This window comes from Symphodus melops, assembly GCF_947650265.1.
Source record: "Symphodus melops genome assembly, chromosome: 5".
Taxonomy (NCBI): Eukaryota; Metazoa; Chordata; class Actinopteri; order Labriformes; family Labridae; genus Symphodus; species Symphodus melops.
The window spans coordinates 3759324-3777907 of NC_136695.1; the positions used below are offsets into that span (position 1 = coordinate 3759324).

General features: G+C 42.9%; 2 protein-coding genes across 2 annotated transcripts; one reads left to right on the forward strand and one right to left on the reverse strand.

Annotated features, from left to right (window-relative positions):
• The first annotated feature begins 4877 nt into the window (after positions 1 to 4877).
• LOC306823838 (amine sulfotransferase-like) lies at positions 4878 to 11356 on the forward strand. The gene is made up of 7 exons (XM_079343701.1): positions 4878 to 5033; positions 5248 to 5403; positions 8458 to 8669; positions 9690 to 9816; positions 9912 to 10006; positions 10238 to 10418; positions 10596 to 11356. Exons 2-7 carry the CDS (start codon positions 5253 to 5255, stop codon positions 10718 to 10720), a joined length of 891 nt encoding a protein of 296 aa, XP_079199827.1. The 5' UTR covers positions 4878 to 5033; positions 5248 to 5252; the 3' UTR covers positions 10721 to 11356.
• A 2088-nt stretch (positions 11357 to 13444) lies between these two features.
• rwdd1 (RWD domain containing 1) lies at positions 13445 to 17850 on the reverse strand. The gene is made up of 7 exons (XM_079344334.1): positions 17647 to 17850; positions 16544 to 16609; positions 16305 to 16435; positions 15095 to 15238; positions 14825 to 14957; positions 14673 to 14735; positions 13445 to 13866 (listed from the first exon to the last, which is right to left on the reverse strand). The coding sequence occupies exons 1-7, from the start codon at positions 17717 to 17719 to the stop codon at positions 13754 to 13756; spliced, it is 723 nt and encodes a 240-aa protein (XP_079200460.1). The 5' UTR covers positions 17720 to 17850; the 3' UTR covers positions 13445 to 13753.
• Positions 17851 to 18584: the final 734 nt, after the last annotated feature.

Here is an 18584-nt window from a genome sequence, read left to right on the forward strand (position 1 = left end):
CAAAGAACATGATTCTCATCACGCTGCTCCCTTTGTCCAGATGAGAGTAAGCCCTGTGTAGAAGATAGAGGATGGCATCGTCCACGCCCACCTTTGCCTGGTATGCAAACTGCAGGGGATCCTGTGCGTGTTGGACCTGGGGTCTGAGGTGTTGGAGCAGCAGCCGTTCGAAGGTCTTCATAACGTGGGATGTCAGAGCGATTGGTCTGAAGTCGCCTGGCTCACTGGGGTTCTTCTTCTTGGGGACCGGGGTGAGGCACGAGGTCTTCCAGAGCACAGGAACCTTCCCGAGCCGCAGGCTCATGTTGAAGATGTGCTGAAGTGGCTCCCCCAGCTCAGCAGAGCAGGCCTTTAGCATCCTGGGACACACCTTGTCCGGGCCTGCTGCCTTCCTGGGACGGAGTCTCTTCAGTTCCTTGCTCACCTGGTCTCTGGAGATGGTGGGGGGGAGGGGGGATGGATTGTCTCTGGAGAAGAAGAAGAAGAAGAACAGCATTCATCCGTAATCTCCTCTCAGATTTTGTTCAACAATTAAATTCTGTAGAAGTACAACCCGAGCTTGTCTCCTCGGTTAGTGCAGGGGATCCCCAACATTTCAGCATAGGAGCCCAAAAATAATGCTAGGGACCGGGGACCCCCACTGTCCCTTTTTTTAGATTTACTATAAGAAAGGTAAGAAACAGGACGAGAGTCATCTCCATGTTTGTTTGAACTGTAGGACCGAGCAGACAATTTAATAGACGCATCTGATGTCTGTATTTTTATTCATGGGGATTAACAGAAAAAAACGTTTTGCAGATATGTGAAAACTTACATTTACATTTTTTTAAGAAGATTTTCAGATCACTTTAATTTCAGCCGTATTTTACATCAAAACTCTGGTTGAATTTTAGATTTAATTTCTTCTTGTATTTAACTTAAAATCAAGTCTATTTGTTCTTTGGAGGCCTCTCACAACCCCCCCACTCAGCGTCTTGTGACCCTCGAGGGGGTCCAGACCCCCACTTTGGGAACCATTGGGTTAGTGCATCCAATTCATGAACAACAGTCCTTTATTTAAAAAAATCAAAAAAAAAATCCAAACTGATTAAAACGTCTTCATAACGCACAGAAATATTATGGTACAGCAGCAGGAAGCCCTTCAGTGTGACGTCACGTGAAAGCTATGAAAATGGTGACCATGGTTACTGGGCGGCGGTGGCTCAGTTTGAAGAATCGGTTGATTGGTCTGAATTTTAATATTCTTGGTGATAATCTCATCTCGTTGTGTATTCATCATCAGATCAGCTGTTACGTAAATTATGATTTGCAGAATTATTTTTTCCCGGCCAGTTTGCAAAAGGAGCGAAAAACATGAAAGTCCAGAATGTTCTCTGACAGGTTCACTCAAACACTGATAGAAAAACCAGCCATTTGGGTCACATCTGTGAACGTGAGCATTGCAGTCGCGCGTGTGTGTGTGTGTGTGTGTACGTGCACGTGCGTGTGTGCAAGGTTTGAATGACGTTCTGTCTCGTCCTGGATCTGGAACTCGTGTTCGCTCTTGATCCTCAAACATCTGGAAAAGTGTTTTAAAAAGTGTTGTGGCTTACATGTAGAGAATGAGAGCGGTGTTCTCGTCTATGATTGTATTGATTTTATCTCTGCTTGTAAAGATTAAGTAATTTAAAAAGTGTGAAATCCCCAAATTATCTGTGGCTCTGGTGAAATCCTGATCCTGTCATTAGGTTTTCTGTTCCAACCAAACTCGGGAGCGTCTTTGTGGTTGTGGAAAAATCATACTTGAACATTTATTTGGAGTGTGTACAGACCCACAATATCCAGTCCTTTGTTTGTGGTCTGCAGAAGTCTTACAACACAATGCTGTGTTTCAAATATGTGCTCCTTGTGATGTCACAGTGGGATTCTGGGAAAAAAACCCCCTCTCCTCCTGTGTTGTCCCGGGTGGCCATGTTTTTTCCCAGGGAACATGCTGAGGAGTTGAAATGGAAGCTCAAAGCTGAACTCGTTGCCACATCCCTACAGAAAAGAGGGGCGGGGTTAGGGGGCGGGGTCAGGGGGCGGGGTCATTGCATTTAAAGAGACACTCACACCAAAACGGAGCGTTCTGAGAGAGCTGGTTTCTACAGGGTCACAAACCTCCTCTGCTGCTTGATTCATGTCATATTTGGATCAAAGCTCTTTAAGTAAAACAACATGTAAAAACGTTTAAATTCTTGATTTTTGTAACCTTTACAGCACTTGAAAAGACTTTCCTTAAACCCAGCTCTTCTTTAAAAAGACCCTGAGGATGGGGGTCCTCGGGGTCCCTACCCCACGTGGGGTCGCATGGAGTTCAAATGGGGACACCTGAAATGTTAAATTATTTGTTTATTTGTTTATTTAAAAGGATTCCCATTAGCTGACGCCAAGATGACAGCTAGTCTTCCTGGGGTCCAGTCCTGACATACAAAAAAACATCATCAACAACAACACTTAGGCTATTAAAAATAAAGATAAAAACAATGAGATATAGAAAAGCAACATACATTTTCCTTGTGACAAACACAACCTTTCTCAATCAATAATCAAGATGGTATTATGGCTTTGAGAACAAATACAATCTTAGTCTCTTTTTAAAACCAGTTTTTCCCTTGATATTACGAATCCTATAGGATACAGTCCTCTTCATAGCATTAGACTTAGGTAGAGGTCAAGTGATCTGTCGACTATTTGTCCCACTCGTGTAATGTGAATGTGTATCTGAGCAGTAAAATATATTATCATAAAGAAATGTAGGAGTCTGAGTATTGATAATTCTGTGAAGGTATATTAATAAATTAGCAGATAGTCTATGCTTGACCATCAGCCAAGCAAGACGTTCATGCATTTCTACAGTATTAGTTCTTGCAGAACAACCAAGAACCAGTCTCGCAGCCTTGTTTTGAGCAACTTGCAATTTATATAGAAGAGAGTTCAATGCTTATTGATCAATAGAAAACTACAATGCCTTAACTGCCTTATTGAAGCCTCACAACGTTACACAGTCAAGCGTGAGCATCTCTCATAAACAAGCACCAACCTTTTTTCGCACTGTCATCCAATCACAGTCTTGGTATCACACAGAACACGAGCACAAGAAACACAGCTTTCAATCAGATAAACATGTAGTCCCTTACAATATGTTTTTCATGTTGATAAAAAAACACCACACACACTGTAAATCAGCCGTTTCCTACATCGCCTTCTCATACAATCACAAAGAGTGCAGAACACTGTCCACCGAGCTCACCATATCTTAATAACACGACCCGAGGATCATCAACGGACTATGAGATATTGGGACCCTGGGACCATGGACTCTATAGCACCCCCAACCCCCTTTTAGTAAAACTCTCTTTGATCATGCGTCACACAATGAACACATTCTGTTTATTCAGAACAAACTAAAGGCTGAAGCTGTAGGAACTCTGCAGGCTAAGAAACACAAGAACTTGAAGTCTACAAGTCAACAAAATGCACACAAACACTGAAAGAGGACACATAACTCAATCATCATCTCCTGGTGGTGCAGACAACCTTCAAATTGTGCATAAATAGTGATCAAATCGAGGGACAGACATTTCGGGTGGGAGACCTCAACAAAGGTGTTTTTTAGTTTTTTTGTTGTTTATATTTATATTAAATTAGTCTTTACGATCAGTATGAAAAAAGTTGTGGTTCTGCCACAAATTTGTGATATGATATTTTGTACACATGACCCAGCACTATTATTCTATTGCTCTCCAGGCATAGATTCAGACTGTTTTCTTGGCAGGTCTTTTTGGACCTTGCTATTGACATGAGTTACTGGGCCCCTGGGCCCATTAGGCCCGTGTGGTAATCCACCCTCACAGAGGATGCATGCATTTCCCACGGTGAGGGGCGCTGGGGTTCAAACATGAAAGACAGGCAACTGCCCGGGGCCCCAGACCAGTATAGGGGGACCCTGAGGGCCGACAGACTTTAAACCAAATGTGCAAAGTTGTAAATGACAGTAGGATATCCTCCCTTCCTAAGGCGGCCCCCTGACACCGCTCACTCAACAGACTCACCTGAGTCACAGGTTTGTGAAGGCAAAGTGACAAAGTGAAGTCACGGGCCAAAAAAAAGGTTGGGAACCACTGTTACTGTGTGTGTGTGTGTGTGTGGGGGGGGTTCATGTGAGGTGACACTCTCTCTCGCTCTCTTGGGACAGGCCCCGCCCCCTCTCTGTTTACATTCAGTTGTGTTCTGACCTTTATTGTCCCTGCAGGGAAACTGGATTTAGCGCTGTGGGTAAAAACACAAACACAAAAGAAGACATTGTGTGTGTTTGTATGTCCTCTTATGAAACATCTCGGGATCTGTTTACATTTTGTCCTAACTCTTTAGAGACAGAACTGAACTGAGATCAGCTGACACTCTGCTGACGTACTGACCTCCTTTCTCCTCTTCCCTCTCCTCATCTCTTTCCAGTTCCTCCTCTTTTCTTCTATTTTCCTTTCACTCACTACACCTGTCTTCTCTCCTCCTCCTTAAACTCTTTTTTTCTTTTCTTTTTCATCTCCTCCTTCCCTTTATCCTCCCGTCCCCCTCCTCTTTTTTATTCTTTTCTCCTCCTTTGATACCCTCTCTTCCTTTGCTCCTCTCCCTCTCCTCCTCTTATTCCTTCTCTCTTTCTCTTCTCCCCCTTCTCTCCTCATCCTTTCTTCCTCTCCTCATCCTCCTGCTATCCCCTCTCTTCCGAATCTCCCTCTTCTTCTTCTTCTTCTTCTCCTCCTCCTCCTCCTCCTCCTCCTCCTCCTTCTCCTCCTCCTCCTCCTCAGTCAGCAGGGAGGTGTGGTGAGAACAGGAAGTTCTCAGTTTGTTCTGTTTTTCTCTCTAGCACGTGCTGCTCGCAGTCAGCAGGTGAACGGAGGAGGAGGAGGAAGAAGAGGAGGAGGAGGTTCAGCTGGAGTCTGGCCTCATATAAACACTTCGCGATGATAACACTGAAGGATCACATTAAAGTCCCGCTGCAGAGAACACAGCAGGTGAGAAACATGTTACTTTTTATTTAATTATCGGCGCATCTTCACTGCGGTTAATCGATTAATTCTTGGAATTATTGAGGAACATTGTCCCTTTCGACGAATATTTAAGTGACATGTTCCAAGCTTTAAAGGAAAAAAAACCCAACCGGCTGCTGTTTGAAAAAGTTTCCGTGCAGTGAAGCTCCGTTCATTCATAAACTCACCTGTCCTTCAGCTCTGATGGAGGCGAACGAGTCTCAGACCCACGACCTGGTCCTTCACAGAGGGTTCAGGCTCATCAGCGGGATTCACGACCCGGAGGATGTGGATCAGATCTACGACCTGGAGGTCCGCGACTCGGACGTGTTCGTCATCACCTATCCAAAGTCAGGTCAGACACTTGTGCTTGATCTTTAAAGGCTGCTACTTTTACGGTTAAAGTTTCTGTTCCGTGGTTTGGCTGATGTTTGGGTGTAAAAGTTCAGTGTGCAAACTTTAAAATGAAACGATGATTTTTATCCTCATTTGATCAACTTAAGTGTTGAAGTATAATCAAGAGTGAGTTAGATGACACTGAAACAGAACAGCCCAATTGATCCGCGAAGTGATTCTAACTTCACCGAAGTTAGGGGCCCCTCCAACCAGGGGCCCCTCCAACCAGCATTCACAGAGGCGCTGTGTGTCAACAGGCAAGGCAGGAAACTGGTTGGGGCCCAAGAACAGGTCCCTAATTGCTCTCATACATAAGCAAAAGCGGTGACCCAAAATGTGCTTTTTTTTGGGTTTGTTTTGTTGCAACTATAGGAAGCTTCCCTGAGGGCACTCACTCTCTTCCTCTGCCAAACTTTGCGTGCATCATTGTAGACACAAGTTTGTCAATGAAGTCAACTTCAATAAAAATGAAGAAGAATTATTGATATATCGGAGAGAAAAAAAACAAACAGAAAAAGAGGAAGTGGAGTAATTGAATAATTTTTGCCGAGGGCCCAAAGAGATGTAGACATTGATCATCATTTTGTTTTTCATCTTCAAAGTTCACATCTCTAGTTAATTAACAGAGCTTTATTTTAGGTGAGGGAGGCATGTTGGTGTTCCTATCCTGATTAAGCCACTAGATGGCGCTGCTTCCCGTTGACATGCTTTGCCCCGGCAATCAAATTGTATTTGTGTTACAGTTTTTACTTTTCATACACACACAAAATAAAGCTACGCACACACACACGCAGCTGTGTCCTCAAAATGACGTCCAGCTGCTCCACTCTATGCTCCACCGTGTTGGTCTCTCTCAGATACATGACCTTTTGTGCGTGCGTAGTTGTGCAATATTTATCTATATAGTAATTTCAAACAAAACTTTTGTATTTATATATTTTTTATATCTGCACCTTATTCTATAAATACTACTTACCTTATGTAAATACTTGTTGCTGTTTTTTGTTCTGCGAGCCAATGCAACAAAATTTCATTCTTTTCTGCAGCATAAGTTTGAATGACAATAAATAAAAGTCTAAGTCTAACATCTTTCCAAATCACGATTGGGCAAATCTTAAAACACAAAATGCATTACTTTTCACCATTGCTTTAAAATGCAGCACCCCCTCTATCACGTGTCAGAGCTGATGTGGATGAGCAGGTCCTCTGTTCCACACAGCTGTGTGTTAGAATATCTTTCATGTCCTCACACATGAAGACTTTTGATGTTGGTGTTTTGAATGCAAACTACATTCATGTTTATTTGATGCTCTATAAGACAGAAGCATGTAACAGCTGTGTGTGTGGCTTTGGGTGCTGCGTTATAGAAGGTGCTATAAGTGAATAGGATGCATGTCCTTGTTTTCATCTGTCGGCCACTTGTTTGTCCAGCTTTGATGAAGATGTTTTCCTTCTCTGGTGAACGCTGGCGTCTTCCTGTGCTGAGGGCAGTTTCTTCTATCGAAGCAACAGTCTTAGTGTCAGCGGAAGTTCCCATCTGCAGGAAGTGTTTGGCACATTGCACCAAACGTGAAGGTTAGCTTAGCTTGGTGGAGCATCATAGGGAGTTTGGACAATGAACCAGACGTCCTGCATGATGTTGGACCAGGTAATCCAGCGCTGATCTGCACTTCTCCTCTCGCCACTCCTGATCCTCTTCCTCGTCCTCCTCTTCCTCAAAGAGCAAACCAATCCCGACTCCTGTTTCCGAGCTCCAATTTCTGCTCTGATTGGTTAAAATGATCTTGACAGGAGCATTGTGACTCGTACATGTGATTATTTAAGGAGTCTGATGTTTCAGTAGCAGTGCTGTTCACATTTAGCACAAACAGGCTTTCGTCCTCTGAGGAGCAAAACATATGAGGACGAGACGCCACATAAGAATCAAAATAATCCGTCCACAAGCTTTACTGTAAGAAATAAAAGGGATTAAATATTGGGATGAAAGGGAGCGCAGACCCCGGCCTCCTCCTGTGTGCAGCAGGCAGAGAGAGATAACAGGGCCAAACAGAACAACTGTAAACATCCTGGTATCGTCGTGACAACCCTCACACAGAAGGCACAATATTACCAAAACATATTATACTTTCAACTTGAACAAAAAAGGGATTGACCCTGCGTAGTTTAGAGCAGGGGTTCTCAAACTTGTTTAGACCATGGACCCCTTTCAGGTGACACATTTTTCTAAGGACTCTTCATGATTGTAACGTTGATTAGCATTATGTTAATACAATGTATCCATATGCTATGTAGGCTACATTTATACTTTCCAATTAATTTTATCATCTTTGAGAAAATGTGAGCTCCAAGGTGTTTTTTTTGCCTTTTTGTCGTTGGGACTATGAAGCGACAGACATGTCACGATCATATCTGAGTTCATCTGTTGGCACAAAACTAAAGTGGACAAAGCAGCTGATTTTAATGTTGCACGAAGTCCCAGTTTGTAGATATGCTTTTTCAATGTTCAACTTTTGCAATTTTTTTGTAAATTATTCTGCGGACCCCCAAGCTGTGGTTCGTGGACCCCACTTTGAGAATCACTGATTTAGATGAACAGAGGCTACAAGTGGGGAGCCTGGGTTCAAGTCTGACCTGTGACTTCCTGTATGTCATTCCCAGCCCTCTCTGTCGCTGACCTCCACACTAAAGGCATTAAAAAATAATTATTTTATTCCTCATAATCTGATTTTTTCCCCCAATAAAACTAACTTTAAGTTGTTGTGGAAACTGTACACTATTTTCTCTTCTATGTTGCAGGTGTAAAACTGTGCATATTAAAGTCACTCCTCTGAGGTTCTGTTGTTCACACACTCAGTGACTGCACATCATGCTGTGTGTCTGCTGTGGTCAACACCAGAAACATTAAACTACCATACGATACTAGTAAAGATGTTAAGCACATCCTGCACACTGTCTGACCTGTATAAAGATGCACAGAGAGGAAGAGTGATGATGATGATGATGTTGTGTTCAGGGACCATCTGGATGCAACAGATCCTGCTGCTCATTGAAGCCAAAGGAGACCTGACAGCCGTCTCTCAGGAGAAAAATAACTCGGACCTGATCCCCTGGTTGGAGCTGAAGGGTAACAGAGAGGCCTTCATCTCGGCCCCCTCGCCCCGCCGCAGGGTCTCACACCTGCAGTACAAGTTCATGCCTGCAGCTCTGAGCAGGAGGAAGGGAAAGGTCTGTAATCATGTTTAACATGCTCTGACTACATCTGATCTTTGTGCTTTTAACCACCGTTTAATTCTCTGTTTCTATGCACAAAGTGATATCAGAACTTCATGTTTTTGCACAAACTGATTGTAGTACGTTATCATGGAGGTAGTACCCAAAAGTACCAAAGCTTTAAAGGAGCAATATGTAACTCTGACACCTAGTGTTTAAAATGGGTACTGCAGTTCAGATGCTAATCATCACAGAGAGCTGGCTCTGCCCCCTCCTCTCTAGAGTGGATGCTCACACAGGTCAGCATGTGGTGGACACTGTAGCTTCAGTGTTTAGCCAGCTCTGCATGTGGTGGACACTGTAGCTTCAGTGTTTAGCCAGCTCTGCATGTGGTGGACACTGTAGCTTCAGTGTTTAGCCAGCTCTGCATGTGGTGGACACTGTAGCTTCAGTGTTTAGCCAGCTCTGCATGGGTCTGTAAAGCTTTCTGCGTTCTAACCTCTCTCCATGTTTCAAAAGCATCTCCAACATTGATCCTAGTTTGAGCAGCTTTCTGCTGCTGGAGCTTATTAGAAACATGCAGAGGCTTTTTAGCTCGGGTACAATCACTTCTATCTGAAGCAGTTCCACTGCCCGCTTCCATCGCTGCAACACCTGTTCACCTGATAACTGCTCTCATATCTGGCAAACCCAGGGGCGTCCAAAACGGCCTTCAAAGCCCCGCCTACCTTCTCTGGTCCAATCAAATCCAGAGCATTCAGGAGCAGAATCTAAAGTTAGAAGGAGGACATACTGGCTGCTGCATTGTTGAAGAGAAGCTTCAACACAGCATGTTTCCTTCATGATCACAGAGGAGGAGAGCGTCATCATTTAGTTCAGTGGATGTCTTACACTGCATTCCTGTTGTTTGCTGTATGTCATGTGACTTTTCGACCCATCACCCTGTGAACTCTGGGAGGAATGCGTTTTTTTTAAATGAACATATTGTCACACACAGGAAGGAGTTCAGCAGACTTTTCATGTCCTTTGTTTCAGGTGATCTACGTGGCGAGAAATCCCAAAGACATCCTCGTGTCTTACTTCCACTTCCATAATTTTGCAAACATGTTGGAAACCCCAAAAGACTTTGATGATTTCTTTGAGAAATTTATGACGGACCGAGGTGAGAAGAGTTCTGCTCAGGTGTATAATCTCACGTGTTACTTCTATAGTGTGTTCATTAGCGTGTGTGTGTGTGTGTGTGTGTTTTCTCTGCAGTGTTTGGAGGCAGCTGGTTCGAGCACATTAAGACGTGGTACTCTCACAGCGATGACATGAACATGCTGTTCATCACTTATGAAGAAATGATCCAAGTAGGAGCTCACATCTTTTCATCTGTCTGTCTGCTCACAGTGTTCTGTCAGTCTATTTGAATAGCTTGTGTGTGTGTGTGTGTGTGTGTGTGTGTGTGTGTGTGTGTGTGTGTGTGTGTGTGTGTGTGTGTGTGTGTGTGTGTGTGTGTGTGTGTGTGTGTGTGTGTGTGTGTGTGTGTGTGTGTGTGTGTGTGTGTGTGTGTGTGTGTGTGTGTGTGTGTGTGTGTGGAGGACCTGCCGTCGGTGGTGAAGAGGATCTCCACTCTCCTGGGTGAAGATCTGACGGAGGAGCAGCTGGCCGACGTGGTGAAGCACAGCACCTTCAAAAACATGAAGAAGATCCCTCAGGCGTCTTACGAGCAGGTTTCAGACGACCTGCTCGACCACAGCCAGGGACGCTTCATGAGGAAAGGTGAGACAGACACAAAGACACTGTTGGACATGTTTCATGCTGAAGTTAAACGAGCAGTTAAAGAGATCGGGGTTACTCCTGAAGAGTCAACCTGCTGGGAACGATCTGGTGCGGGGACACCAGAGGAGTGTGTTAATGAGTAACTGACCTTCCGTTGTTATGTGGCGTGCACTTCAGGCACCATCGGGGACTGGAAGAATCACTTCACCGTGGCTCAGAACGAGAGGTTCAACGAGGTTTTCCACAGAGAGATGCAGGACTTCCCTCTGTCATTCATCTGGGACCTCAGGGACATAAAGTGATCACAACTCCTCAGGACAAACCACAGAAGAAGAAGAAGAAGAAGAAGAAGAGTCACAGCCGCAGCTACATGAACTCTGCACGATGCAGAGGAAAACATTATTTATATGAGCTGGTTTCCTGCTGCAACACTGTCCATGTGCATGTTAGCCTTTGTGGCTAACCTCTTCATCGAGAGAAGGTGTAGAGCGCACTCTTTGTTATATTCTTGATTGGAGACCTCACATTGATCCCTCATAGGAAAGACGATGGGATGGTTGGGTTTGAAAAAGTGCATAAAGTCTGTCTGATTATCCAGAGAGTGGCTGATTAGCTGATTGGAAGTCCTGAATCTATTTAAAGTCCCAAAAGGCAACTTGTGTGAAGGCTCTCCTGTGATCCACTGATTGTGTTCATCTCTTAGAAAACCTTTGTAAAAAAAAAAACAGTGTTTGGACACTTTGAATAATTCTGATTATGTTATTGATCTAATACAGTCATCATCTTTTTGGTTTGGATGATCGAACTGAGTGAACAGCTTCTGAAATATTATGAAATGATTGTCATCCTGAGCAGATGTAAATTATATTTTTGTAAAGTCATGTTGTCATCACGAGACGTTTTGTATAGAAGAACTTCATTAAAAGGTGATGCATTGACACGTTTGTCTCTCGTCTTTTTTGTGAACTCGTCTCGTCCTCCGATGTCAGCAGATATCGACTCCACGTCCTCAGCACGACAAACACAACGACAAAAAGTCACATTAAAACAAACCATCCATTCATAATGTGCTGCTTTTACCGTCCAGCTTTGGGAGGAGCTGGAGCAGATCCCAGCTGGACTGTTCACCAGCCAATCACAGAGCTGACGTATAGAGACAAACAACCAGACACTCTCACACCTTTAATTTAGAGTCAGCAGGTAAACTAATGAGCATGTGTTTTGTCTGTGGTTTGGACTGTGAGGAGGAAGCCGGAGAGAACAAGTAAACTCCACACAGAGAGGCTCCTGTCTGATGGGAAATCAAACCAGAAAGCTTCTTACTTGAATTTCCCTCGGGATCAATAAAGCATCTATCTATCTATCTATCTATCTATCTATCTATCTATCTATCTATCTATCTATCTATCTATCTATCTATCTATCTATCTATCTATCTATCTATCTATCTATCCATCTATCTATCTATCTATCTATCTATCTATCTATCTATCCATCCATCCATCCATCCATCCATCCATCCATCCATCCATCCATCCATCCATCCATCCATCCATCCATCCATGGCATCCATCCATCCATCCATCCATCCATCCATCCATGGCAGGACTTAGGTGTTTCATGGTGCACATGATGGCACGAGACTGATTGTTCAGAAGGATTTCATCCAAGTAAAAATGATCCAGATGTGGTGACACACTTCTGCTCTACAATCACGTAATCCAGCTCACTTTATCCCGCTAGTTTAAAAAACTTGGTTGGCTCAACCTGATCCAGATTTTAAAGGATAACCAAATCAGATCAGCGGCGCTTTAGACTCTGTCCACTGGGGGGCGCACGAATCAAAGATTCTCCAAGTTACTCCCGAGTGTTTAATGTTTGATACTGATGCTTTTTGGTTGATTATATAAATCCCTCATTTTTCTTACAACCCTGATGTCTACCGTATCTGCTCTGTATCATATCAACAACCTTAAAAAAATGGTGTTTAGTTTGATGGTTTTCTTTCTTTCTCTCCTGTAACAGTTTAAATCCAGCTCTCAACAGAATAATCCTGACTTTTTATCTTTAAAGTTATCCTGATCCAACAGAAGTAACAACAGCCCGAGGTCTGATCTGAATAAAAACCGGGACCTGAGATGATCAACAACCCGATTAAAAGATCCAATCAGATTGCTTTAATCCTGTTGAATAACCTGGCCATGGAGATTACTATTTGAGATAAAATGTCATCAAATCATTTTCATCTCATTAAATGTCATGTCAAATGTCTCTGTGAAAAAGTGTCATAGTTAGTGTTCCTTTCAATAAACTTGACTTGACTAGTTTGAGTTTTTACTGTTTCTTTCTGCTTTTACTGCATCGTGTTTAAAAGAGACAGATTGTTTACTTCTGTAAATATTAGCATTAGCATAGAAGCACCTGTCTGTTCTTGCTGGGAGATCTGCAGTCTCATCGGCAGCAGCCGCCGTGATGGAAATCCTGTCTCAGTCTAACGTCCAGTCAACCCTAACAGACTGAGAGCTGGAGCTGAGGCGGGTTAGTTATTATGCTGCTACCTGTAAATGAGTCCTACAATACACAGCCCATCTTACCTGAACTGGAGCTTCTTTTTTCACATTTTTTTCTTTTGACTTTAGCGGTGTGCACTTCAAGGTGAAGCCAAATAATTTGGTTGTACAATTGTATAAGGACAATAAAGGCACTCTATTCTATTCTATACATCGTGTCTACCTGCCAATCATGACAGCTACACGCTGAACTCTTAACAAAAAAAGACGTTTTCCATCAAATTAAAAAAAAAACGTGAACTTCCAAAACCAAAGTTTGAGTTTCAACATTTAAGATGTCGTCTCTGTGCATCTTTTAATCAAATATTAGTTTCAATGTTTTCCACACATTCTCCTTTTAATCTACACAGCGTCCATGTTTTCAGGGTCGGGATCTTAAATTACTGCTTCTGCTTTTTACACTTTGTTTTTATTGTTTATTTTATTCAATCAAGGGTGTCAATGGAGTACGCTCACTTGTTATTGTAAAAGAGTTTATTCATTTAGGAGAGCACTGTGTGTCTGAATACTTTTTTATTCCCTGGACTCACTTAATGACAGTGTACTGCCCCCTACTGGCCGAACATCCGCGCTGTCACACAGCAGCAGAGCGAGGTCAGACATGTAATCATTCAGGCATACAGACGAACACTCATGTATACGTTGTGTTTCTGCAGATTCTCTCTCCAGCTGCCGTGAGAGTCTTTACAAAATGAAAGCAGCTGTTGGATTACACGGTCCCAGAGATCCGGTGCGGTCCAGTCAGTCCTCAGTCCTGATCCTAGTTTAGTCTTCATCACTGCCCATCTCTAACGGGTCAAAGTCTGGGTCGTCCTCGTCCAGGTCCAAGTCATCAATCTCCTGGAACAGAGACTCGTCCACTTCTACGTTGTTTCCGCCTGCAGAAGAAGAAAAGAAGGAGTGCGTCACAATCATTTCTCTCTCCACTGGATCCATCGTTCACTTAAGACTTTTACTCCTTTATTTAGACAACGATCAGCGGCGCCCTGAATCTCCTCAGAGCTGTGACAAAGGATCTTCAAAAACACCTCACTCAGTCCTTTTACCTTCTTGAGTTATTGTTAGGAAGCTTCACCCTGAGGATTCATGATGTGAGAACGCAGCAGGATATAATCGAGCGAGTGGAAGGAGCTGGAGTCGTTCACATCCTGTGACCAGTGCACAGACTTTAAGACCACTATGATCTCCGTGTGCGTTCTGTTTTCTGCTCGTCAGCATGTTCTCCGCTCTTTTGTTGAACTACACGTAGCATCAATACAAAGACAAACATTCTGCTTCCAGCATCGTACAGGCGACTCTGCTGCTTTAAAATACTCTCTTCGTCTTGAACATGGTCGTCTCTCTCCGAGGAGGGATCCTCTCTGTGATGTTGTCAAACACTGAGAATAACTATCTCAACCTGTCAGTGACAGGAAGAAGATTTCCAATAGGAGGATTATCCTGCAGCTGATGCAACATGCGTCTCCAGTAATGGATGAAGAAACCTACAAGATTCATTTTGTACCCGTTTGTCATTTGGACCCCAAAATAAGTCAATATATGTGTATATACCTGCTCTTCTTCATAATAAACTCGAATCATGGCTCTCATCTCTTTTTGTTTACTTTGTTCTGTTTCTTTCTCTTTTAGTTTGGCTGGTTGGGTATTTTGTTAAAAGGCTTCTGTTGTTGTTTGGTTTTCTTACCGTCTTCAAGGAACTGGATGTCAGATGTGTCCAGGTTGTGATCAGTCTCAAACAGTTGTTTACCTGGTGAAGCAAAACGTCACATTTTCTTCAGTCTGCACACTGACGTGATTCACTTCCAGTTCATTTCACAGAGAGCACCAGGAGTTTACCCGTGAGCTTGATTTTGCCCCCCTGCTCTTCCTCTTTCTGTCGTCTCCTCCTCAGCTCGTCCACCTCCAGCTCGAACCTCGCTTTCCATGCCAGGAAGTTCTCAATGGTGACCACTGTACCCTGGAACAATACCTGTCAAACACACACACACACGTGTCAAATGTCTGACAGCGGCATGTTCGAAACGAGAGCTAAACAATGTGATTGTAATTAAAGATCCAACAGTGATTAATAATAATGTTGAATTATTTTCACGCTTCCTTTCCTACCTTCTCCGCCTCCTCCGCCTCTCTCTCTTTCCGTAGTTTCTCTTCTTCTCGTCTGTGTTTCATCACGTCGACGATCTCGTTGAGTTTCTCCTGAACGGCAGTGACCAACGTGAAGATCATCACCATGCCCAGGTTCTCCTCCGCCTGCACACATCGCACACATTCTTTATTCAGACCAAGGAAACACACTGGAGCAGCTGGAGAGGTTCGTCTGTGGCGTTTGATGGAGCAGAAAAGATTTATTACACATCCCTACAATATGGAGACAAAACCCCGGAGAAATCCAAGGACAACCTGGAGACATAAGTGGTGGAGCTGATAAACCTGACATCATGTAATGCAGAAACATGGTGAATAAATGCCCTCTTTTCCACCAAAGACACTTTCACAACTTGGGACCTTTTGAGGAACTATGTGCATTTTGACCGCAGGGTTAAAGAAGAAAGAAAGAAAAAAAGAAAAAAGACCCTGCTCAGGGAGAGGACCTGGGACCTGGGGGGCAGGGCCTGGAGTGCTGAACATCTCTGATTGGTCAGGCACATGAGGAGGATTTTAAAACTCTTCTAACTTCCAGTCGAGTTCTTTTGAATCTGCTTCACGATCAAAAACAGGCCAAGCCCAACCTCCTCCATGCTAACAGGTTAATGATGATGGTGCTGGCCTGTCTGTCTCCTTGAACTCTTCTACTTCTTACCGCCACCTACTGGACTGCTGGCGTAGTGCAGTTACTTTTATTACCGGCCTGAATCTTCCGGGGACTTCAAGCTGCGATGGAAATGTTAAAAACCATGTCTGCAGGATTTAGTTCCTTAAAGAGAAGCTGCTTTTTAAAAAGGGGCTGATGTTAAATTTTGGATGATGGCAAGCCTTTTGAAATTATTCTTCATGTGTTGCACATCAGTTTTTCATGCTCAGGCAGTTTGTAGCATAGTTTCACGATTTCTTAATTTAAGTTATCTGTCCATTAAAAGTGACCAATGAGAGTCGTTCTAAGTGATTAAACACACCACGTCTTCTGCACAAGCTGCAGCTGAGCACAAAAAAAAAAGCCTTGACATTTGGTTGAGGGTTTCTTTGCTCTTATTGGGGAGATAAAATGAAAAAGATTCGATCATGCATGGATGACATCACACTGAACACATCCTGCTCAGATGGATCACAGACAGAAAGACGACATCAGTGATGGAGATCCCAGCAGGTTCACACAGACCTGTTGTTGGAGTAAAGCGAGGATTTCTCCCACGTCACCGTCCTCCAGGTTCTCCTGGGACTGAATCTCCCACAGCGGAGCCTCGTCTGGATATTTCTCTACGTACGTGAACTTTAATAACGTTTCCACAACTGCCAGAAGAAAACAGAAAAACCGGTAAAAGTCAGTTGGTGTTTTTTTTTTTTCAGTGACACAGCTACATGCACTGTGTGAAACTACACAGACATCAGTGTACTCACTTTCCCCATCTTCTCCTGCATCTGATGTCACAGTGATGGTGAAGCTGGTGGGGTCATCTGAAAGAACTACAAACACACACATGCATCAGTGACGGAGTTTCTGCGTGGCTGTTTGATGAACATAACAACCAGCCTGCCACTCATCGTTCGTCTACAGTCTCACTTATGTGGACTTGTTTTGCTCCCGGTCTGAACTCTTCCTGATTCTCTCCACAATAAAGCGAAACATAAACGTGATATTTAGTTTGTCCTTCTCCAGGATCTGTCTCATGTCTACAACCCCGATTCCAACCCTGACCAACCAGATTGGCTCAGTTTTAAATCAGACAGCTCACGTTTTAGAGCAAAAATGATGAACTTTGTGTACTATTAACAAAACAGTAAATATAATTTGATCAACAACTGTAGCCTATGGTTATCCAGCCATGCCAATCTTGCAAAATCAAGATTTTCATGAGGATGTGTCCATTGTCAGACGGTCATTCATTCCTGTGAGAATTCACCAAGTTGGTGAAGGAGGATAAACTTTTAGACTGCAGATGACGAGGAGTGAAAATGAAAATTACATTTAGACTTAACATATGCTTTAATGCACAACAGCAAAAACACAAAATGATTGTAAAGTCGTCTAAACATGTTGGTGAAAATCTTGATTTAGATTTGGTCATGGCTGTTGGGTTTAATTTCATCTATTACAGTCTTCTTGTTTTGGGCTTATTTCCAGAGACCTGGTTGCTTGTTTCTCTCAGCAGATCTGGCAACCCTGATCACTTTGTAAAACAAGTCAAATCGTTAAACCCTGTTATAATATAAACCTTCGTAGTACTTAAAGAATGGGCTTTGACTTATAATGAAATGAAATAATGGACGTGGTTAAAGGCCTTTAGAGACAGCTGCCTGTTTGACATTTAGCTCAGGTGACTTTTAAACATTAAATCCATCTATCCACCCACGTGCCAATCAAACATTGTGACTACAACACTTCTGTTTTTTCACTTTTCGTCCTCGGAGGTGAAACAAACAAAGCAGCTCCTAAATAAACGTGTGCTTCTTCTCCTGTTAGCCTGTTAGCTCCCAGGTAGGAACTTTCATGTCATTCGGACCTGTGAAGGAGTCCGGGTAGATGGACTCTATCGCTTCTAGTTCGTTCCTTTGCTCTTCGACGTAATCCGTCATGTTGTTTTGTTGTGTCCTGGAGGTTATCTACAAATTGTACAAATCATCACCGCTACGTTTCAAGCTAACACACCGGGCCGTCCTGTGCGTGCTCCGCTGCTGGCTGTGTGGCGATCGATGAGCTCGGCAATCTGACTGTTTGGTCTGATGCTGTATTATCAGTATAAAGAAATTTAATTTGTGGAATAATTACAATGTAAATACTAGACCATTATAAATTGGATCACTATGACTCTTGGTGTTTCCGTTTTAATAGTTTTCAAGGGATGATGATGTTATCATATTGACAATCTGTAGTTTCAGCATCAACGTCAGACTTCTGATATCCATTGATTAGGTCTGCTTTGGAAATCAGCACTATCAAAAGGTAAAAGCAGCAACAGACTTTCTTTCTTCTTTTTTTTTTTATGTAACTGGAAGAGTTTAAGGTTTATTAAGACACAAGCTGTAATGAGCACTGATTCTTTCATCTTAATACATCCTCTCATTGTTATTCAGTTTTTTATTTGTAATGAGTTCAATGTTTGTTTATTTGTTTTTTATTTTACATTTTGACAGGGTTTCTGAGTACATATATTGGTAACCTGAGTGTCTACTGACCCATAAAATGTGAAATAAATCCATCCAGTCCTCTTTGTTTGTGTTCTGAATAAGTCTCACAGAGAATAATTCTTTCAAATTTTTTCCCTCCTTGTGATGTCACAGTGGGATTCTGGTAAAACAAAAAAAAGAAAAGAAAGAAACCCTGGTATCTCCACCCAACCTAAGGAATTACGCTTTATCCTCTCTACAGAGGAGTGATGTCTACCTGGGAAACTCAGGGGGGAGTCATTGTATTTAAAGAGATACACACACCAAAACAGAG

What these genes read in the sequence shown, in the direction of transcription:
- LOC306823838 (XM_079343701.1), top strand. Translation starts at nt 5,253, where the DNA reads ATGGAGGCGAACGAGTCTCAGACCCACGACCTGGTCCTTCACAGAGGG. An exon ending in CATCACCTATCCAAAGTCAG is followed by an intron (nt 5,404 to 8,457) that starts GTCAGACACTTG and finishes TGTTGTGTTCAG; the next exon opens with GGACCATCTGGATGCAACAG. An exon ending in GAAATTTATGACGGACCGAG is followed by an intron (nt 9,817 to 9,911) that starts GTGAGAAGAGTT and finishes TTTTCTCTGCAG; the next exon opens with TGTTTGGAGGCAGCTGGTTC.
- rwdd1 (XM_079344334.1), bottom strand. Translation starts at nt 17,719, where the DNA reads ATGACGGATTACGTCGAAGAGCAAAGGAACGAACTAGAAGCGATAGAG. An exon ending in TGCAGGAGAAGATGGGGAAA is followed by an intron (nt 16,436 to 16,543) that starts GTGAGTACACTG and finishes TTCTTCTGGCAG; the next exon opens with TTGTGGAAACGTTATTAAAG. An exon ending in GGGCAAAATCAAGCTCACGG is followed by an intron (nt 14,736 to 14,824) that starts GTAAACTCCTGG and finishes TTGCTTCACCAG; the next exon opens with GTAAACAACTGTTTGAGACT.